At 35.1% G+C, this 24,229-nt stretch overlaps 1 protein-coding gene across 5 annotated transcripts in view; it reads left to right on the top strand.

The window, feature by feature from the left end:
* The window catches only part of Larp4B (La-related protein 4B), a 129,227-nt gene that overhangs the window by 20,429 nt on the left and 84,569 nt on the right, over positions 1–24,229 (top strand). For all 5 annotated transcript variants that reach the window (XM_072541001.1, XM_072540997.1, XM_072540999.1 and 2 more), the window contains one exon: positions 13,629–13,875. In XM_072541001.1, coding sequence (XP_072397102.1) covers positions 13,640–13,875 — 236 coding nt within the window. In that variant the 5' untranslated portion in view covers positions 13,629–13,639. The remainder of the gene's footprint in view (positions 1–13,628; positions 13,876–24,229) is intronic.

The following is a 24,229-nucleotide window of genomic DNA, read 5'->3' on the forward strand; positions in this document are numbered from 1 at the left end:
TTTTTTAACTCTCGAGTTGTTCAGGTTTATTTCATAGAAACGTTTTAAGTACTGTTAATATAATGGAGAATAATGATCTGATTGATCATAAATTACATCTGTCTTGGTTATCAAGATGCTTTTTTTATTTAAAATGTTAGTATTTATGCTATCTACTATATTTGATAAAGATAGTGATAACTTTTCCTGTTTAGACACTCAGTTTTATTTGATAACATTTTTAATATCTTGGAATCACTGTGAAGTAACAATAGAGGTATTATTTTTCGGTTAGCATTTTGGATAGCACTTATTTAGCTTTTTTCTCTTCGACAAAGTGCTATTTTGTAAGATCTGATTATTACGAGGTTTTTATTTCGTCAAATGCTGTTTTGATTTCTTTAGCTTTATTCCAAGTGCTAGATGTGGAGTTCATTGTACAGTTGAGATGTATTGATATGTCTATGCTTTTGTTCAAAACCACTTATACCAGCGCTAAAGTTGTCACGTTAGCAGCACCGCATTAGCGTCAGCTCAACCGAACAATGGCACTATCATGGAGTAAATTATACGAACGACATTACCGTTCGTATAATTTACTCTAATTGGCGCTCGTATAACAGAGTCCTTAGTCTAGTGATAAAGAAATATTTCAAAATGAATTTGTTGAATTGGTGAAATATCTCGAATGATCACCGAGCGACTTTTGAATCTTACTTTTCTGAAGAACATAACACGAAACTGAAAATAAACTCATGAACTATGAATCATTTTTAGAAATGACATGAGACACATGCATGAAATCACTGTATGATTTCTGATGCAAGGATCGTGATGAACATCCAAAACTTGCAAGAGGCTTTGAATGCTCATGCAATTCCCAACAACCTCTCACCATCTCTAGTGCTATTTCGATAAGGTTATTCACATACTAAGCACTCAGTTTTATCCTCATATTCTGAGGATCTAGAGCTGCAGACGTAGATGGGCTTTCTTCCCGGAAAAGAAATTATCTACCGTCTCTAATTTTCGTGTTTTTGATGTTTTTCTTTTAGTTGCATGTTTTTCTTTTATGTAAACCTTTCTTTTCTTTCGCATTCTGCTTTCTTCCGCATTCTGCTTTCTTCCGTGAGAGCGCCTTTTATCGAAGTATCGGCTAAAATAGCAGTTTGTCTCTTCTTCCGTGATTTTCTCGAATTTTGAACCCATCCATTATATTGGTTGGCTTGGCAGCTGGAAGCAGACTCAATTTTACAATGCCAGGAATGTCATATGGAAAATGCCTTACCTGTCTTGTTCACGATCCAGTTATCCATAGCTGAATTGTAGTATTTTTTTAGGGGTCCGTAAACACTCCTATCTAGAGGCTGCAATTTATGCGAGCAGTGTGTAGGAAAAAAAATCTGTTACTCCGTTTTCCTTACAAATATCTAACACCTAGACAGAAAGGTGAAATTTAAGGTTATCGGGCAGCAAAAGTATAGGAAAAATGAAGAACGGAGGAACAGTATTACCACTTGCCGAAACTGCAACAGTAAGGGTCACAAGAGTTCCTCTTTATGCGGACGTGAGTTTTCCTATTTGCTTGAAGTCACGTCGTGCCACTATTCTATCCGGCTTCTAAACAGTTGTGATACCTGTCTCGTCAACGTTCCAAATATTCAATGCTTGCAAATAAAGACGATTACCGCTTCAGATAGATTTATATTTGGAGAAATAAATGCAATATAACAGTTGCTAACGATAAATGCCACGATATCACTATCAACTTATTAATCCATTGTAAAATGCCAACTTAGTTCACAAATTTTGAAATTTGAATACATGATGGGGTTTGTCGACTAAGTCAATAGACCCCAACACGGCTTAGTCGACAAGCCCCATGCGTCCACCTGTCATTCCGAGTGTCGTTTGATAGACATGCCTTAACTTAAACACGAATAAATCACGTCAAATCATAGTCAATGTATGTAACTTCTCAAAAATATTCAGTGAAATTTATGACGAACGATTTTATAGATAATAATACAAAAATTTTGAGAACCAAAGTAATGACTTTCCAAGGATGATTCTAGATTTCTCGTTCTTACCGACACAAAATACAATCGACCATAAGAGCGATATTGTAAAATGGAGCCGCAAAAGTTTGTAGTTCAGATATTGTGTCTACATTCGACATCTGTTACACATTAGATGAACTAGAGGCAATTAGTCAACTAACCACTTTAGTCTACTAGCCCCGGTCTCCCCTATATACCAATCAGAAGTAACCGTTCTTTGGTCTTCTAAAGCAATTTTTGCCACATGACCAGATTTTGACACAAAAGTTGCGACTAATTTCTTTGACACACTTCGAGAACGGATCACTTTTGTTGGCTTTTCCTCATCGTGAAACATCCACACAGCGGATTGGCCTTTTATTTTCCGGTTCGTAGGAGTAAATCCAAGATTCGTCGCCACTAACAATACTATAAACGTTTTTTGAGATTCCTTTGTTGAACCGTTCCAATGTTTTTTAACATCAATTCACGCGAACCGCTTTTTGCTCTTCTGTGAGTAAATGAGGGATCTAACGGGAAACCAACTTCGTAACACCCAGTTCTTCATGTAGGATGGATTGGATCGAGGTCTTTGAAATGCTCAAAGATGCCTCCCGGTATGTTACACGTCGGTCATTCTTAATTAGCTGACGAACCGCATCAATGTTTGCTGTCTGACTGCTGTTTTGGGTGGATCTGGCCTGGATTCGTCGCTGAGACTGGAGCGTCTCCGTTGAAATTCGCATTACCAGCGGAAATAGTTGACTGGTGTGATGCTTGAAAAAAGCGGGCTTGGATGACAGATGACATATTGGATTTGATGGAACAACGGCGACTAGCGAAAAACAACGAAAAACTTTATAACAGCATACAAAAAGAAATTCGACGTAAAATATGAGAAGCAAAGAGTCAACATCTGCCAAACAGTGTCATATGATATTGAAGAACTTGAAAACAGATACGACACGTTTAATATGTATAAAAAAGTGAAAGAAGCGTATCTTCAATAAGAAACAAACTGTATTGCTACAGGATGAACATGGTAAAGTAATATTTGAAGTAGAGGACAAACTTAAAGAATGGGGGAAATTACGTCACGAACCTATTCGAAGACAATAGGAGTAGTTCACCTCCCGATATTACTAACTGCTACGGACCCCTAATAACACGCTCTGAGGTTATAAAAGCCATACAATCATCAAAAGATGGCAGAGCGACTGGTCCTGATGAAATTCCGACTGAAATATACCAGCTTATAAATGATAGCAATGTTTTAGAGGCTTCTAACTTCGTTTTTGAATACCATTTATGGACAACTACCTAATGGTTGGTCTAATTCACTGTTTATAGCTCTACCTAAAAAGACAACAGCAAAAACCTATACTGACTATAGAACCATCAGTTTCTTAAACCACTTATTGAAAATTTTTCTGAAGGTAATACATGGTCGTATCTACAATAAATGCGAGGAATACCTGGATGACACACAGTTTGGTTTCCGTGACGGGTTTGGAACGAGAGAGGCACTGTTTGGAATGAACGTACTTGCTCAAAGATGTCGAGATATATCTGTAGACATATACTGTTGTTTTATTGACTTCCAAAAGGAATTTGATCGTGTTACGCACTCTATATTGATCGAAGCTCTAAAAGTCGTTGGCTTGGACGGCGGAGATGTTCGAATAATTGCAAATTTATATTGGAATCAAACAACATCAGTTTTAGTAGATGGTATGAAATCACAGGCTCTTAATATTAAAAGAGGAGTACGGCAGGGTTGCCTCTTGTCACCCCTGCTTTTCAACGTTTATTCAGAAAAGCACTTTCTGAAAAACAAGAAGGAATACTTGTGAACGGTGAAGTCATCAATAATTTGCGATATGCGGAAGATACAGTAGTCCTAGCTTCTAGTCAAGAAGATCTGCAAACACTACTTGATAGTGTCGTTGAGAGTTGTAGGGAGGCAGATCTGGATCTGAACATACGGAAAACCAAAATACTCGTAATAAGTAAACAACAGCATAATAAAACCGTCTATATATGTAAATAATACCAAACTTGAGCAAGTTGATAAAATCGTTTACCTTGGACAGCAATTAAATTGTAACGCAGAAAGTCACGGCGAAATTAAATGTAGGATAGAGCAGGCTAGAGCGGCTTTTAGAAGGATGTCCAAGGTGTTATGTAACAGAGACCTAAAATTGGCATTGAGGATCCGTCTACTTCGCTGCTACGTGTTCTCGGTCTTGCTTTATGGTGTCGAGTCCTGAACTGTGAATAAAATCGATCTAAATCGCCTCTTGAGAACCGCTGATCCAGTTGATTAATTCTGGGGATATCATAAATGAACATTTGTAGTTGACAAGGCACCAGGACTGTCAGGCACACGTTCTCTGGAAATTGAAAAAGTTTACTTTATAACGGACTCTCCTCGACGCGTAAATAGACTCTTCCAACTATTTCGTGACGCTCGCCTCAGCATTTTACTATAGAGAAAAAGTTATTCAACACCGGTTTAAAAACTTCACTTCAATAAATGTCAGTTTGTTGTTCAGTAAGAGAAGCTAGAAAGTAAAATATTTTGAAAATTCACTTCTAATTGTAACAGTGATAACAAGTCAGTAATCAATTTTGTTTTCAAGTAGATGTGATGATGTATTCTCAGTTAGTTGCCTAATGTTTTCTATATATAGCAAATATTGTTTATGGTAATATTTAACTTTTACTCAACGTTTTTTTTTCTCTTGCCATTTCTTTCTATTCCTATTTCTCCATTTAAAAAAATTCCTCAATAATATTGCTGCGATATATCGAGATATTGTTTTTGTGTGTTAAAATCTGCAATAGTTGTGTTGTTTGGTGTGATTGTTCATTAAACTAAAAATACTTTTCGGTTTAATGGATAATTTAACATTACACAAGCATAATGGTAACCTCCACGCAATAATACATTTGCCGCGGTGTAATCAGTTGGTATTTCATCTAAATCATAATTATTTCTATATTTTCAAATAGGTAATAAGTTTCTATATTTATTATTTATAAAAAGTGTATATTCTCTTCGTTTGATTACAATTTGAATCTAGTATGCCAAGTAACTTATGTTTAGTTGCTTATATGAATGAAATACTGTCTTAGATATAGATCGATTTTTAACAATATTAACTGATATATCAAATAATTAAGTACTTAAAACAAGTTTCAATTTAAAAATGTCTACGTCAGCAGATCCAGTATCATAAGATCCCTTACTTTGTCACCCCCTACAACTCATTAACACGCAAAGAAGATCTACTAAAACTTAAGACTTCTTAAATCCGCACGACCAGAGTCAAAAAACATCACAATAACTGCAAATTTATATTCGAATCAGTTTCTTCCTTCCAATCGATACAGAGATATATCTTAACAGCTACGTAGTGATTATGAATGTTTTTTACGCCCGCTCAATTTATTATGTTCGTGTTTAAAATAACTTCTTGAGTGAATCAGTCCTTCGTGTTGGTGGTCGCCCTCGATTTTTGCAAAAAGCTTATCTGACAACAGAGATCAAGTCCCGAATTGTGGAGGCGAATTCACGTGTTCTCCGAAGTCAGATGGAGCACAAATGTACTAACAGGGTCTTTTCACTTCCAGTAAAAACGAGATTGTTAAAATACTACACATTTCCAGTTTTACTGTATGTAGCATGAGACAAAACAACTAATGGACGAGCTATCAGCGTTTGAAACGTGGTTATATCGACGAATCCTTCGAATATTCTGATCAGATCACATTACTGTGACTAGTGTTGCGACAAAGCGGCATACAACATGCAATATATTACGTTTGCAGTGAAGAAGAGGAAGCTGAATACCTTGGTCATCCGATGAGACATCACAAATATCGCCTCTAGTAAGTTATCCTACAACGCAAGGTGGATCGCAGAAGAGGTCCAGAGAGAAGAATTTCATGGATCCAAAGCCTATGCAAGTGGTTTGGCCTGACATCTGTAAAGCATTTTAGACTAGTTGGACCAGTAGCGCACCTAGAATTTGCCTCTGGGGGGGTTTTGGTTGGTCACCAAATTTTTTTTTATGATGTTACCTCCATTTTGAGTCCTTAAAATGTGTAAGTAACAGTGTCGGAATAGGGTCCTGGGGGGGTTTTAACCCCCAAAACCCCCCCCTCGGTGCGCCACTGAGTTGGATAGGGCAATACAACAAGAATATATACTAATAAAAAAATCGTGAAATCAAACAGTTTATGATAAAACCAAATTGATACTGTGTCTTAAGAAGAATCAGACGAGTATCAAGACGAATCGTCCGGGATCAAAAGCTTTTAATGTCCATGAAAAGTAAAGACGAAACATTCGTTAGTGCAGATACAGTAGTGCCCTCTATTCGCGATATGAAACGGCGCTGGTAAAAAATTCTTAGAAAAAAACTAAGAATAGTTTAGATTATGAACCGACGCGATGGATACTGGAACAAATATTTTTGTTATGGCTTTTATTTATAAATTTATAAATTCTTTGTGAACAAACATCCGGCTGAATCAGTTAGTTTATGTGTAATGTACAATGTACGTAGTTCGTGCTTGATTGTTGAGTCATTGGATTTGATAGTTTCGTACTTTCCCGTTAAATCTCTGTCTGCTTGTATCGTTTACAGTGCACACACTTATTCTATGCATAACGATCCTCAGTAGCATAATTTTTGCAGTCTATCTGTGAAAAAATCATCTATTTCACATAAAAATCTTATACAGGTTTTTGGAGGTTTTAAAAGGTATATATGAGAGTAGCTGATCATAAATCCTTGAAGACGTACCTGATTTTGCTTTGTTTTTTTTTTAACAATCATGAAAAGTGAAAATATCATTTTTTGTCTAAAACGTTCCTTATATCTACATTTTAGAGAAAATGGTGCAAATAAAAGTTGTAGATTTTAAAAAGTTCTTTACTATGCGAATTTTTAAATTAAAATACGTAGAGATAATTGCACAAAACATTTTCGCAGTAATTTATAAATGTTATTAAGTTTGTTTTTTTTTTATATAATGACATGTAATCTAACTACTTTACATTATGGCAATTAATGAGTTACTAAAGTGTGCTGAATCTCTATCTCTGTGGAGCTAGATCGACCACAGTTTGTAATAGTCTAAGGTCCCACCAGAGAACAACCGAACACAGAGAAGCGACAGTCCTTTGAAGTTACGTGGCCAAGCCGCCAATGACAGCTAACAACCAGAAAATTAATAGTCAGTGGGCATATCACACAATATAAATTCTTAAGAGCGTAGGCGCAAAATTTCGGGCCAATGTTTTTTAAATGCATTCATTTTTTTCGAATCCTGAAAAAACTAATAAGTATTTTTGAAAAATTTAAACACAGAATGAAAGACTACATTATTACTGAGGGCTGAAAGTTCCTGAAAACTTCTATAATGTTTATTTTAATAAGTTACAGGGGTGAAAAAACAAGAGAAAATTTAGTGTGATTTTTAATTTCAAATATCTCATTCAAAAAAACTTTTTGTTTATTCTAAGGGACTTTCGGCCCTCGGTAATAATGTAATCTTTCATTCTGTGTTTAAATTTTTCAAAAATATTTGTTAGTTTTCTCAGGATTCGAAAAAAATGATTGTATTTAAAAAGCATTGGCCCGAAATTTTGCGCCTACGCTCTTAAGCGAAACAAAGAAATTACTAAAAATCTTAAAATTATTACAACAGAACAAGACTTCAAAATTGCAAAAACATGATTGCAAATAAACAAACTTAAGTACATTAAATTATGAAAAAACTAAATAGGTACTCATCTACTTTTTGCTATATACAAAAGTTGTCTGCCAATTTTTAATTCGTTAAGAGTATTAGTATATTCTAAGTATATTGTAAGTAATGAAATATTTAACTTTTGTCAATATCTAATCTTAATAAATTTAGTCACAAAAATGTCACTAAATATTGAGATATGCAACAAATAAAGTTTTAATATTTTTTATTTGTAATTTCCATTTAAAACTCCTAAATATTTTATGTACTTCCATCCATATATTTGATCTTTTTTATTTATATTTAACGAATTAAAAATTGGCAGACAACTTTTGTATATAACAAAAAGTAGATGAGTACCTATTTAGTTTTTTCATAATTTAATGTAAGTTTGTTTATTTGCAACCATGTTTTTGCAATTTTGAAGTCTTGTTCTGTTGGAATTTTAAGATTTTCCCAATTATCGGTCTAATTATGTTTCCAACAATTTTTAGTTTGTGCATTTTAGTAATTTCTTTGTTTCGTTTAAGAGCGTAGGCGCAAATTTTCGGGCCAATCCCTTGGCAGACCAAAGTTTATTTTTTATAGCTCGGACAGACACGTCGGCGTCGGCTTACTGTTCGAAAGTCAAACCAATACTATTATGTAACAACCAGAATTAAAGAATAAGCACGTGTTTTTGACAGTTAAACAACCAGAATCGGGCATGCGTATACAAAAATGGTACACGCTTTTGGACAGTTGTGTCGCTTCTATGTGTGTTCGGTTATTCTATGGTCCCACTGCAAAATCACTACGTTCATAACTTAGTTGACCAAACTCTCATTTTTACATACATTTAAGAATAGAATAATATATTGAAAACAGGTTGCCAGTCAAAAAGCGGCCGCAAGTAGTTTTAATTTATTTAAGGGTAATTAATTGTTGAACAAAAATTTCGTTTAATTTATTTTTTAAATAAAATACGCTGCTCATGACGTACAGTAATACCCCGAACTCACGTGATAGGTGGGACCGAGCGATAATCGCGTAAGTCAAATTCGCATAAGTCGGGGTATAATTTCGTATATGTATGTATATAAATTATTTTGATTGGGAGCGGAAGATAAGAAAAAATAGCAATTTATACAAAAAATGTTTATTAAAATCTTGGATATACAATTGATATAAAATTGACAATTCAATTTATTTTGACGCAGAAGGCTTTATAAAATCTAACAAAGTAATTTGACGACTCAAAGATTTTTTTCACTCGCAAAATTTCTTCATAGCAGACTAATAATTTTTTATCGTTTGTATGGTAGAAGAAATGCACTCTTCGTTGTGGTCTATATTTTCTAAAAATTTTAATCTCTTTTCAATTAAACTGAGGCCTTCAGTCAAGTTTCCAATCATCATTTCATCCTCAGATTGAACTGGATACAAACACTCAAGTTCTTCAATGGTTCTTCTTCGTGCATTTCTATGAGATCATCTATTGACAGCTCTTGATTGTGAGAATTCAACGGTTCTTCAACGTCATCTATCAAATTCTAAATTTATTTGCTGGGCGATATCAACAACTTCTTTAATAACATTATTAACTTAATCATGCTCTGGCGTCAATTCCATTTCAGTGTCAGTGATGAAAAAAAAAAGATACAGTTTTTTCCAGACGTCATTCAACGTTTTTTGTGAAACTTCATTCCAAGATTGGCCAATGATTGTCACTGCATCTAACATGTTGAATTGTTTCCAAAAGTCTTTAACAGAGAGCTTGTCGTTTTTTCTTATAACTTCATGGAGATGTGCAAATGATCGTCTAGTATAATAAGCCTTGAATGTTTTAATGACTCTCTGATCCATCGGCTGAAGTAAACTGGTTGTATTAGGTGGCAAAAATTCAACTTTTACACGTGGGTCAAAACTAGTTAAAGTTGCAGGAGGATGCATCACTTTAAATGGAATTTGTTTAGATTGACAATAACGTCCACTTCATTAACGTTCGACTTCAGGTATGAAATGATGACCAAACCAATCTTCAAAAAGGGAAGCCGTCACCCAGGCTTTACGATTAGACGTCTAAATTACGGGGAGGCCAGATTTAGATTAATTTTTTAGTGCTCTTGGATTTTCTGAGCGATAAACTAAGAGCGGTTTTAACTTGCAATCACCAGCTGCATTTGACCCCACCATCACTTTCAATCGATCTTTGGCAGCCTTAAAACCTGGAAAGGTCCAGGTTTTCTCATCATGTGCGATGAAAGTTCTCTTGGGCATCTTCTTCCAAAACGGGCGTCTCATCTACATTAAATATGGTTTGTTTGGTGTAACCACATTCATCTTTTATGGCTTTTAATTTCTGTGGATAACAAGACGCAGGCTCTTTATCAGCACTTGTCGCTTCTTCGCTTTCTGCAATGCTATGTCAATTACAGCGACTTTTGAATCGGCTGAACCAATCGTTACTAGCTTTAAACTGTTTATCCTTAGCGATTTCTCCAGCATCCTCTTTCAATCTCTCAAAAATTTAGTTTAGCTTGGGAACACACTGTATTCTGATCAATAGGACAATTTTTCACATTTACCTCATTATCACGCCATAATTTTAACATTGTCTCCATTTCGGCGATAATACCATGACGTTTACGTCCTCCTCCTCCTAAGTGCTTTCTCTGTTTAGGTTGGCGGTCAATATGGCAAATTTCTCTCTGTTCTGGGCTTGATGAATTAATTAATTTCCTCTTGTGTGGCTCTAATCTCTGATGTTTCGTAGCCAAGATTATTTCTTTCGTCCTATGCCCCTTTTACCTTCAATCTTGCCTTCTAATATTACCTGGAGCTGCTCAAATTCCCTATGGCGCATTATGTGTCCTAGATATGACGTCTTTCTAATTTTGATAGTATTGACCAAACGAGGGCGTGTGTTCATTGCTCTCAGTACTTCTTCATTCGTAGTTCTGCTGGTCCAGCTTATTCTTAGCATTCGACGGTACATCCACATTTCAAATGAATTTAATTTGTTGACGTTATACTGTTTTAATGTCCAGGTCTCACAGCCATATAGTAATAGAGACCAGACATAACACTTTAGTGTTCTCAATCTTATTGAGACTGATAGCTTGAGGTTACAGGGCATTTTACGCATATTCATGAAACCAGATCCTGACCTGTATAAATAAGGTAATGTCATACTGGCCTGAGATAAAATTAGTTCATGGAAAACCAAGGCACAGCCATTGTAATGGTTCAGTCGAGCGAGCTAACTAAGACATTAAGAAAATATTAGCAACCTGAACGCAAGATAATAATAACACAACAACGTGGTCAAAAGGACTTGCGTTCGTACAATTTATGAAAAATAAAGCTTTTCATTCTGACAAAACAGTCGCCATATAGTGAGTGCTATTTTTGGGATTGAGCCTCGAGTAGGGCTTTCGATATCAAGCTTGCCATCAGGAGTGATTGAAAAATTGACTGATAAAGATGACCTTCAAAAAGTTGCTGTTGCCGAGGAGTTGAGTTCTTATTGGAGAAGCTCAAATTTTGTTAGCTAGAAAGAAAGCATTTGAGAGTTTGAAAACGCAAGCTAAAAAAACGAATTTAGCAGATTAAAAAGAATTAGTATCTGATGCTCTCCATCCTCCTGTAGAAAAAGACAATAACATAATTCTGCCGATTCCAGATGTCGCAGGGTAAAAGCTGATCTGCGACATATTATCGGAGTAGTGCTTGAAAAACCCCAAGAGGGCCTGCACAAAATTGGAACAAATCATGGAATACTAGAAAAACTGTATTGACCAATATTAACTGACTATTGGGATATAGAAGTATATGTAAAACATATTTTCATAAAATATACCTAATTCTATTTGTGACGTTAAATGTTTTCAAAAAACCAAATTCAATATTTAAATTAATAAAAGTCAGAAAAAAGACATCTAGCAATAAACAAGAAAAAAACGCTCTTTCTTTCATTTATTTTCTATAATTTATCATTTGCAATAACTGAATGTTAAAACATCAAATTTGCAAGAGTAGCTTGTATAGTTTTGTTCTCAGTGTACTTGCCCATGCTTGGACATTTTATTTTTTTTTTTCAGATCGGAATTTGACATATAGTCTATATTATAGTCGAAAAATGTTTCTGATTCGATTTATTGGTGAAACAACATACTACTCACTGTAAATTTGAACGTGGCGAAGATATGTGACGGATGGGTATTGATAACCAGGAGTGAGCTTTCATGTTTCATTTCCATCTGCCTCATATCGAAGGTGAAAATTTTCTTTTCTTTTATGCTGGTACTAACTAGTCTAGTAAATACCATCATATTCCTGGCCATTCGTATGGTATTTGTTTTCTTTATAGTTCAATTGCCATTTTTTCGTTTATAAATGTTTGTATGAGACTGTAATCTCCTTTGAAGTCGTTAAGGTCGTTTGATCCGCAGAAGGTTGACTATAACTAACCCCTTTTCATAGTCAACGAAAGTGAAACGTAAATATTTGTGATGTTTTGCAACATATCAATTGTTGAGTAATTTTGGTTGCCTATTCCAATTTTTTATTAGCCTGTCCAATGGAAGATGTACAATAAGCCAATTGGCTGTATTACTACAGGTGTAGAACTGACGACTTCCAGAAAAAAAAGTCAGGCCAAACTAGATGGTGCTACGTAGCAGCACCACTGGGTTAAGTGGGAAGTTTGCATTAGAATCCTGCCTTTCTCTCCCCGAGTCTATCTTCGGTCTGGCTCTGTCTGATGAGGCTCGATAAAGACAAAACATAATACGCCTCTATTTAACGAATTAAACAAATTTGCTAGTGGAAAATGGAGGTATTTTCAAAAAATCTCTTATAGTTTGTGATGTAAAAAAGATATTAGAAAGTAATACAGAAAATTATCTTTATATAGGTACTGGCCAACCGTTTTTTACCTAGTTCCGTTAACTATCTCTGCACATGGCATACCTGAATATTCTGCATCCCTATCGATCCTCTGGCAAACCTCTACATCTTTATTCAAGATTTTCCTACCCTTGTAATCTTTTCCTTCAGAGGTTTCCTGGAGAATCTTCGTTTGGTCTGTCTGTTCCCACAATTTTTTCTGTTGAGATTACATTTGACTACCACACATTTAAAAAATTTTTTTACATCTCATAACCACAAATGCCGAATTTGCTGTACTTGATCTATTTTGCACATATTCGTTTGCTTCTCCGTTTGCTATTATCTTTATCACTAGATAGGAAATTATGCCGTCTTCAGCACCAACATTCTCACCTTGGGTTTCAGTTTCAGAAGTGAAAATTGTAATATTAGTCTTCCATAGTCGTTTAAAGAACAGCATATGCAGAAAACTACAAGGAATTAAAAAGAAAAAGCGAATAAAATCAAATTAAACGAAACCAGGCTACATATACTTATTGTACTAAAGAAACTAATCTTCTTTCCGAACTCGAAGACATAGAAATACACATATAACATCATTTTTTTGTGCCTCTACATTACCAAAGCATCCAACGTAAGTGATGCTTACATTGTAATCCTTATTCATTCCTAATCATCCGTTTTCTTTGCTGATCTCCAAGGCTTAGATACATTTTGTTCGTCATTGTATAAGTATAATATACTATAACTATAGTAAAATAAATATAGTTATCACTCAAGGTCAATGTATGTGAGAGCCCTCAATCGAAAATTTAACCTAAAAATAAATAAAATATACAAGGAACATGTTATTTTCTCCTTTTGATTACGTAATATGTTATAAAATAAAAATCATTCTGTTGACACATCTAAGAAATATTGGGATAGTTGGATCGGTATTTAGATTTAATTTTTAATCGTAAATTTTTGTTACAGGATACGCGTACATGAATGGGGATGTTGGCAAAGTGCCTTCAGGGGTGGTGTTCAGTACCACCCCTGAGTCAAGCTCTGCCATGGGTACCCATCCAGACTATGTAGCCGTTAATGGGGTAGCAGAGGGAGCTGAGGGGCCTAGTCCTCTAACTCCCTCAGCTCCCCAAGAAAATGCCTCTCAGTCAGCTTACCCCTTGCCACAGCTTAAGCAAATGCTTGCACAGCAATTGGAATATTACTTTTCTAGGTAAGTCAGTCATTTAAAGAAATATATTTCAAATATTTTCTTATTATAAACATTATCGTCTGTATTTGGTGTCGAATAAAACGTTTCACCTAATATTTATTTAATTCTATTTTAATATGTACCAGTGAAATAATAAAATAAAACTGTGCTGCCTCAAAGGTTGGCAATCATCATGATAACTCAAATTTTTTTAAGTCGATGCTCTAAAAAGGTCTTTTGCGTCAAATTTCGTCTTGTTCTATTATTGGTTGTAACCTTCAAGGTCTAGGTTTTAGGCGTTGGGCGCCAATGCGTAACCGTTGAACGTCCCATCAGAAACGGTGGGTGCCAATGGGTAACAAACTACCTTCGAAAGTTGGCAGCAAATGTAGAACAATAAAACTCACAACTTTCTTTGGGAGCCAATTTTTAGGGCTTTTTTAGCTCACTGTCAGGTTTGAAAACGTCGTATCTTAGAAGTAAATCTGAAAAATGAAGTTGGCTGGGACAAATAAACTAAATAATTAACTAATCATGTTTATTATACATAAAAAATATAAAAATTGAAATTTTAATATTAAATTAAAATCAACAAAGCAAATCTTGCCTATAGCTTTACAAAACATAAATGATACTTGTGGCTTCTGATGTGGTCTTCAAACAGTTAGACAGGATTGCAGAATGTAGTGGTTATTTGCTGACCTAGCTGAATCTAGATACTTTCATGTTTGTATCTTCAGGGGGCCATTGAGTTCCGAATAGCTCAGTTCAGTTGTTATTGCATGGTCGACTATATGCTGTGGAAAGTTTTTAACGATGCTCTGGAAGTTCCACCCATATGGTTTCGTATGTCCCACCAAAAGGTGGACAAGAAAAATTTATAAGGCCAAAAAACTAGACAAATTAACTTTGTGTTAGCAATGGAAGCGAATGAGCGGGGTACTCTGTAATAGAAAAATCCGGAAACAGCTGAAAGGAAAAATATACAAGAGTGTGGTGAGGCCTACGTTGGTGTACGGCAGTAAAGAAGATGGAGGTTACGGAAATGAAAATGTTATGATGGATGTTAAGTAAGACTACAAGGGACAAGATCAGATGACGTGATTAGGGAGAATCGGGGTGACTATAATCTCAAAAAAGGTTCAAGAACAAAGATTGCAATGGTTTGGTCATTTCTCGCCTCATAACTACAGCAAGCGTGACCCTGGTCCACCTGGTCTTTCGACAAATGTACAGCGTGTGGCTACTACCTGTGATGCTACACGAAAACCTGCCCGTTAATTCTGACGGGCGAGCAGGTGATCGCAGGTAGGAATAAGGTCCCGAAGATAATATAATAAGTTACTCATCTACCACTCATTTCCAAAGTGGGCATGTACTACAAGCTCACGTCCAGCTTGTGGCTGGACGTTTTGAGCTTACACTTGCAGTCCTCCTCACAGATGTTATGTGGAATGAGAGTAGAGTGGTCCCTCATGATATCTTACATCCTATAAGTCGTCTCTTACGACAGGCAGGGAACAGGGTAACAGTATTATATCGCCGCTGCTAGACAGCAAGACTGTGTCGCAGAGCAGAGGACTTAATAGGGAAAGGTTTAAATGAAGAAGACACTGGACAGAGCTGAATGGATACAATGACGAAGAAGAGTAATGTACAGCGATCCCTAAAAAGGGAAAATCTGATGAGGAGGAAGGAGAAGAATGACATTGGCTTTTCCCTGTACTAGAGCATCTCTGTAAGACCAATTTTCTCTTTTTCAATATCGATCTGTCGCTCTGTTGTCCCAAAGACACAAAAACAAGAGGATTTTGTATATCCAATTTTGCTGCCCCAAAAACAAATTGTACCATGTTTAGATGAAATCATCCCATTTTTAATATATCTTATTTTTTTAGAACTAGATATTTTGTTTTATACGCTTCTTTCATCCTTGTCCATCGTCCATCCAACTCCCAATTGGAATTCTTTTATATTTGTTTCCATTGTGTTTCCATTTCTTTTGGAACTGTCAACCAAAGGCGCTAATCACTTGATGTATACTCTGATGTACCCTCTCTCTGATATGGAGCTACAGCCCAAGTCGGGGCCTGACCTCCCCCACATCCGCCTCCAAGCATCCCTTTCCTCGGCTGCTCTCCTTGAGTTTTTTACCCCCAATATCTCTATCGCCCATTTCTTTCCACCTCTTCCTTGGTCTTCCTACTGGCCTACGTCCCACCATAGTTCCACTAAGCATTCTAGTAGGTGTTCTGTTATTATCCACTCTTATAAGGTGACCTACACAGCGCAGTCTTTGTATTTTTGCATAATTTGGCACAGAGGGTTCTTTGTAATATCGATACAACTCGTGGGTTGAATCTTGATTCTCCACAAACCATTGTCGCAAATATCTCCTCAGTATTCTGATATACCCAACAGTCCTTTTAAGTCGTTACAAAAATACAAAGTTATTATTTTGATAATTTTTCGACTGTTCTAACAACCATTCAAATTTCGTCATTTTGTGTCATGTGGAACAATTTCGCCCAATCCTGTCAACATTAGACTGATAATTGCATTCAATGCAATTTTCAATCCCTATGACAACACGATCGAGTTTGACAACTTCATCCAAATAAATTTCAAAATGTCACGTTTTGATTTTAACAAATCACTCGAATAGATCAACTGCTGTTAGCGAATTGGCAAAAAGTTGTGTAGAAGAACAACAATTGCTAAAAATTACTGGTCATGGCAATCAGAATTCTATAAAACCATACTTGAATCTCGATCAAGTTCTAATCTAATGTTAACTTAAATTTTAATAATTGTACTTTTACTAACTGTACTTTTAATAAATAAATGTTTCGTTATGTTGAGTTATGATTTTTTTTTTTCGAAAAATTATCCGCCGAATATCCCTCGGACATTGATGAATGCCTCATAATTTCATGACAACTTTCTCAAGCTCGTTGCTTTCGATTGTCATGAAATTATCTCGTCTGTTATCAATGTCCTAGGGATATTACTACTGAAAATAAAATGGCACAGATTTTTTACTAGAGTAATGCGTAATTTTCGTTCCCGGAAAAATATTTTTATTTTCTACATCGTCTTTGCCTTCTAACAGTCTAGAAGTTTTCCGAAGATTCCGTTGAAAGGCATAAATATGTAATACGGCTAGTTAATTCTTCCTGTGTAAATCTTTCTGGGTACGTTAATTTTCCTTTAGAGCCACTATCTTTGTGTTCATCTGAGGAAATTTCAACATAATATAATGTAATATGGGTATGTTGCTAAATATCGGAGCGAGAATTTCTTCTGAATGTGATAGGTATTCTCGCTGAATCCTAATTGAGATATGTCGAATAATTCGATTAATACTAAAGCAGTTAGTGGACGGAAAAAATCTTCTTCTTGTGGTGCCTATCCGTTACGGATGTTGGTACTAGCATGGCAATTCTAACTTTATTGACCGCAGCTCGAAATAGTCCTGAAGTGGTCAAGGAAAACCATTTTCGTAAGTTCTGGAGCCAAGATATTCTTCTTCTTCCTGGTCCCCTCTTTCCGTAGACCGTTCCCTGTAATATAAGTTGCAGCAGGTTATATCTATGATCGTTTCGCATTATATGTCCAAGATATTCTAGCTTGCGTCGTTTCACTGTGGATATAATTTCACATGTTTTATCCAAGAAAAAGATAAGACTTACAATCTGTAACTTGGACTTGGCTTTCAAGCACTAAAATTTTGTGGTTATCGTCAGATCCCAGATAAGGCTAGTTAACAGCTAAAGGAAAATAAAAGTTGTCATAATTTCTGTCAATATCAATGTCATGTATTTGATTTTGATGAGTATAAGTATTACAAAAGTATACCTAACGGTGCAAGACATGTGGACAGTGCTAAGCATTACTATAAACTCGATTGACTAGTCCAAGAAAGTGTTTATTGGAAAACATTTTCCTCGCATTGCTTGTAGGAAATTCTTGAGGATAAGTTGATGATATACAAAAATTAGCTTGATATGTGATGTTTATGTTGTGTGTTTGTATTATTATCGTATTCTATACATCGTTGTACATATATATCTTATACTTCTTCTTCTTCATGTGCCTTGTCCGTTCCGAACGTTGGCAATCAACATGGCTATTCTGACTTTGTTTACGGCAGATCTGAATAGTTCAGCAGATGATAATCCGAACCATTGCCGCAAGTTTTGGAGCCACGAGTGTCTTCTCCTCCCTGGACCCCTTCTGCTGTCTATTTTCCCTTGAACGATCAGTTGTAGTACTCTATATTTATTATGTCTCATAACGTGACCCAAGTATTCCAACTTTCTTTTCTTTATACTTATTCCTACCTCTCTCTCTTTACCTATCCGGCGTAGTACCTCTTCGTTGGTCACGTGCTCAGTCCAGGATATACGTAATATACGTCGGTAAGCCCACATTTCGAAGGCCTCTTATCTTATACACCATATGTAAATAAATATATCTTTACCGATGATTATCATTTTTTTCTTAGCAAATTCCACTGTTAATTTGATTCTGTGCTTTGTAGTCTTGAGAAATAAAAGTTGCAACATTTAAAATGTAAGTAATACAACTTACATATGAGCATCCTTCTTTTTCCAACATTTTTGTTTTCCTCGAGCCTCGTTTCCATATATAAAAATGAAAGTTTTATATCTTTGTTCATTTTTTATTGCCAATATTTGCGCTACTTCGATTTTTGTCCTGTTCATTCATTTTAACTTTGGTTCTTCTGGATTTTATCACAATAATAAATCTTAGTATCTTCTTCAATGTTAGAAACAGCAGAGATGAAAACACTTAAAAAAATTGATGGTAGTAAGACACTATGGGACAGAGCTAGAAGTATAGATATACGACGTAGGTGTAAGGTGGAGAACATCAAGAACTGGGTAAGAAATAGAAGGAATAGAAATAGGAATAAAAGAAATAGAAGGAATGGAAAGATCATATAAGCCGAATGATAACAAATAGAGTAGTAAAGACGGCAAGAGGCGGTTCCCCAATAGCAGATGATCAGTAGGAAGACCACGAAAACGATGGAACGACAACTTACTGGAGTCACACTGAAAAACAGACAGAGTCATGTCTATATAAAAAGAAAAAGTGTCTTCTTCTTAACGTTCTCTATCAATTCCTCTTGACGTTGACGATTAACACGTCAAGACTCTGTGTCTTCAGCTATTCTGAACAGTTGTTCTACTTTACGTATCCCGGTCCATTCTCTGATATTCTTATCTTCGATTTTACCCATCATAATTATTCCAAGGATATTATACCGTTTTCCCCGCATCATATATGTATGTATATAATTTCCTCTACTAATTTAATTGTTTATATGCTACCGGTAGATCAAGTTCGACATGTTTTATTAAATATTTACTTAAATTGTATTTATCTGTGACCGAATATGCATATTTAGTTCTGCTAGAATAATAAACAGCAGGGGAACATTCTTTCAAGTTCTGTAAGTAATCTCGAATAAATTTTGACACTACCAAGGCACAATCTGACCTTGTTGTTCAAGTAGAATTTTAATAAACTTACATCAAGAACTCATACTAAAAAAAATCGGTATTAAAAAAATATGCGTCTACATTGATAGATGTAAAAATGGGAAGTAACCACGTTTTCGCAAAAAATTTTCATTTTAAGAAAATAATTTGTCCATAACACGTGGCAAAAAATAAAATTCCTTCTTGTCTCTGGATTCTCCGAAGAGTTATTCTTAACATCGTCAAGAAGGGGAATTGTTGAAATATTTAATGAAAACTGCAACTGCTATTATTTATTAGGAGAATACGTCGATGAAATAATGCTTGCTTTTCGTGAAAGATGTGGTTTTCGCATGTTTATGCCTGAAAACCCCACTAAGTTTTTTTTACATCCTTTATTTATTGTAATCTGTTTCTACAATAAAAACAATCAATAAGTTTATCACGTAATTAACACAGGGGAGATCTGTCCAGTGACAAAAATCCTTTAAGATAAATTTCTAATATATATAAATATTTGAAATATATTGATAAATAACACTTTACAAAGACATTTACTAACATATTAAAAAAATAGTAATAGTTAAAATACACACACAATTATAAGTTATAGGTATATATAGTATAAGTTGTAGCTGTAAAATGATAGAGTATATGTTTATGTATGTAAAGGTATAGAAAGGTCTAAGGGATCACGGCGTTTTAGTCTTCCTCTCCTCGGTCGCTTAAGTAGGTCTTGGGCAAGCGTATTTGGATGGTTCAGTAGTCTATTTTTGTAAGTGCCACTGAGTGAGACAACGGTGTCTTTAATATTTTGGATCTGAAGGTCTCGATGTATAACATAATTGGGCACATACCACGATGCATTGGTAATATGTCTCAAAACTTTAGATTGGAAACGCTGAAGTTTCAGTAAGTGAGAATTAGATGCTGTACCCCATATCTGTATACCGTAGGTCCAAACTGACTTTAGAATACATTTATACAGTAACAATTTATTATGTAGACTTAATTTGGATTTTTGGTTCATGAACCAATACATTTTCCTGTATATTAATCCTAGTTGCAGTCGCTTTGTCCAGATGTGCTTTCCGCAATTTAGTCGGCTGTTAAAATGTACTTCCTAGTATTTAACATCACTTTTTTTTGGGTATTATGGTTTTGTTTATGCTCACAGATGGTACACTCAATTTTCGTAAAGTAAATGTTATATGTGCTGATTTGCTGCTATTTACTTTAACTCGCCACAGTTTTAACCATTTCTCAAGTTCATTTAAATGAATTTGTAAATTTTGACAGGCTGTAACAGGAACCGAGCTAGAAGCCATTATCACAGTATCATCTGCATAGGTAGCAATTGTGCTGTTTACTCTTGTGGGAATATCTGCCATATAGAGTAAGTATAAAGTTGGTCCCAATATACTCCCCTGGGGTACTCCCGATAGAATTGGAGATATGTTTGATACTGCTTAAATATCGATTGGTAAGATAGGATCTCAGAAGTGCATACAGATAATGAGGAAAGTGAGTTTTTATTTTAGATAGCAGCCAGATATTGTGAGACATCCAAAAAGGCTGCAGTGCAGTATTCTTTCTTTTCAATTGCATCTTTTGCTACTTTGACAACTCTATGTACCTGCTCAATTGTTCCATGTTGTTGCCTGAATCCAAACTGATAATCAGGTATTAACTTTTGTCTGTCGATTATAGAATTCATTCTTTGAAGGAGTATCCTTTCAAATATCTTAGAGATAATGGGAAGCAAACTGATTGGACTATAGGATGATAGTTCGTGTGGATCTTTATTTGGTTTCGGTATTAGAATAATTTGTGCCATTTTCCATTGAAACGGAAAATAGCCTAACTTTAGTATAGCGTTAAATATGTACATAACCAGCCGAAATCATTCTTCGGGTAAATTTTTGCAGAAAAATTTACCCGAACCCCACTAAGTACGAAATAAAAATATTTTCTCTCGTAGCCGCTCGAACTTGCTACATAGCAAAGTTAGAAATTATGTTGTGTTACATCTCCAGATGAACCATTTAAATTTTAGTTAGTCAATTCTTCTAAAACAGTGTATCTTAGAATGTGTGAAAACGTATCGAACTCTTCTTCGTTTTGTGTAGGTAAACATGATTCTGTCTGTTTTTGAATGTGCCTCCAGTAAGTTGTAGTTCCGTCCTAGTTTACGTGGTCTTCGTATTGATCGTCTTCTTATTGAGAATCGTCTTTCGCCGTCTTTACTACTCTATTTGTTGAAGTTGTGTTAATATTGTAGAGAAAATGATTTACATCGTATAAATGAGATTTGCAGAAAGAACCTATCAGTGCGTGAGTCCACAGACAACATATTGGAAGGGATTGGTAAAGGTGAAACTTTAACACAGCTGAAAACACAGATAGTATATATATATATATATATATATATATATATATATATATATATATATATATAGCGCTTCTTTCAGTACCGCATCCATATTTAGGCTCCATAACAATTTGCCGATATTTTTCTTGATTTTGAGCGGTATGTAACAATTGATCTGCGGATAAACCAGTGCCAATTCCTCTCTTTTCCTCTGATAGTGTATGGAAGAAAATACCAAGAAGGAGAAGAAGGATTTCTTGACTCTAGAACCTGATAAAATAGTCAAGTCTACAATTGGACTGTTCCAAACAGCTGCCAGCAAAATAAGGATAGCTATAACAAGTAGATATGTCTCATAATTTATATACTAAATAATATAGTATAAACGATAATCGTAATATACGAAAATGGTTGCGTTTCGATTTAATTTGAGTCTCTTACCATCCCCTAACACGTGTTTCTAGGTCTATCCGTCATCAGAGAGAGTTTGTAAGCTATCGACACATTTAACTTCATCGATAATCGTAATTATGAGCCAAAAGACTTAAGGTCATATAATATTCATAAATTATTACTCAAACCACAACATAAATATCAAAAAGGGAATTATCAAATCACTATATAATAGAGCTCAAATTCTGATGGTTCTGGCTAAGTTGGTACACATAGCCCGTACTTTTTGATAGTCCTGGTTAGTCAAATCGATAGTTGCAGTAAATATTTTTTACGTGGTGTTTTAGATTCTTCATTTAGACCAGTATAAACTACAAAAGAGTTTATTCCTGCTACATTCAACAAACTAAAAAAAGGAACCATATTTCATCGTCTTGTGGCTTGGGCGCAATTATATTGCGTGCATAATTTATCCACCACATCTACTCGGATCTTCGTCTCATTATATGTAATTATTATCTCAGGTTTATTTATGATAGGATCAATATCATCTCCATAGTGCATTGTAGAGATGAGTAGGACGTTTCGATTTTTTTTTGAAATATGCGATTCCAAATAAGGTGATAAGGTGCGGAATAAGGTGATTCCGTTGCGGAATAAGGTGATTCTGTCGTAAAAACCAAACATTGAAGAGTCAATGCACCGGCCATTATTTTGTACAAATTCTAATGGCAACTGTTTTTATTTTTCCGAATTGTATCCACTAAAGTTAATTTTTTTGGTTTAAGGCTATCAGCTAACATTCCTATTACTCCCATAAATATGTTCACACAGTCTTTCTACTACGTCTTGCGTCGCTATACTAACTTGAAAAGAGCCATTTGGTTATTTTCCGACGTACACTTCTGGTACAAGTGGCTGGTATATAACTGTTTGACATCGGAAATAGCAAACATTTTTATGCCATATTTATTCGGCTTGCTAGGAATGTACTGCCTGAAACTGCATTTTCCTCGAAAAGCTTCTATAGTTCCTCGTCAAGAAGAATGAGAATACCATTTTTTAATGTTGCTGTTAGATTTTTCTAATAATGTTCGTATTGGAGCCAGCTTATCTACTTATATTCTTTCATTTCTTGTGTGAATGTTATCAAATCGCAGACACCGCAAAAGAAATTGAAATCTAGGCTTACTCATTACAAGCCGAAAAGTTTCAATGCCAGTGCCATCTGTTCTCCAGAGATCCCCTAAATTCATATGGTTTGCTTTTCTAATATCAGCAAGATAAAGAAGACCAATTAGGGCTTTGATTTCGGCAATGTCGCTAAGTTTCGCATCTTTTTGTCTGTTGTAATTATTTGTAACACGCTCAACTTTTATATTTGTACAGTCAACAACTCGATTTAGCATTTCTTCGTCAAAAATGCAATTCCAGATATCAATAGGTGTGGATTGAGTTTTAACAAATTCTTTTATAGCTGGCAATCGTACATCGTATATTTTACTGCGTATTCTTACATTCTTCGGTGGACAATGTTTTTTTCCACTTTGTTAATTTATTTTTACCTATAAAGTACGGTTCCCTTCTGAAACTAACATTTTCTTCGCCTGTTCGATCGTCTTGGTTCGTTTGGTAGAAGATTAACAAAAAATTATTATCCAATGTCATCTATAAACAAGAAATTTCACAAGATTGAACAAAGGAAACTACAAAACACCAAAATTGATCCAGAAATGATCACTAGAAAGAATTTGAAGATAACAACAATATATGTAAAAGACTTATCAGAAAAATTAAAAAGAATAGGAAATAAATACAACATCACAACAACATTTAAAACAACAAACAAGCTGGGAGTTATTCTTTCCAAAACCAAAACCAACAACGCATTGGGGATATAAAAAAACTGCATTTATAAAATACCTTGTGAATGCAACAGTTTTTAACAGTTACGATAAATGTGCATGAGTCTTACATTAACACAGACTTTGACAGATCCCAGAAATGCAAACATGTCTAGGATAATGAGCACAGAGTACAATGAAAGGCGTCAATTCGAAAGAAGCAAATAGTAAAAAGAGGGAAATCAAAAAAGCAGTAT

The sequence above is a fragment of the Diabrotica undecimpunctata genome, chromosome 8, assembly GCF_040954645.1.
Source record: "Diabrotica undecimpunctata isolate CICGRU chromosome 8, icDiaUnde3, whole genome shotgun sequence".
Taxonomy (NCBI): Eukaryota; Metazoa; Arthropoda; class Insecta; order Coleoptera; family Chrysomelidae; genus Diabrotica; species Diabrotica undecimpunctata.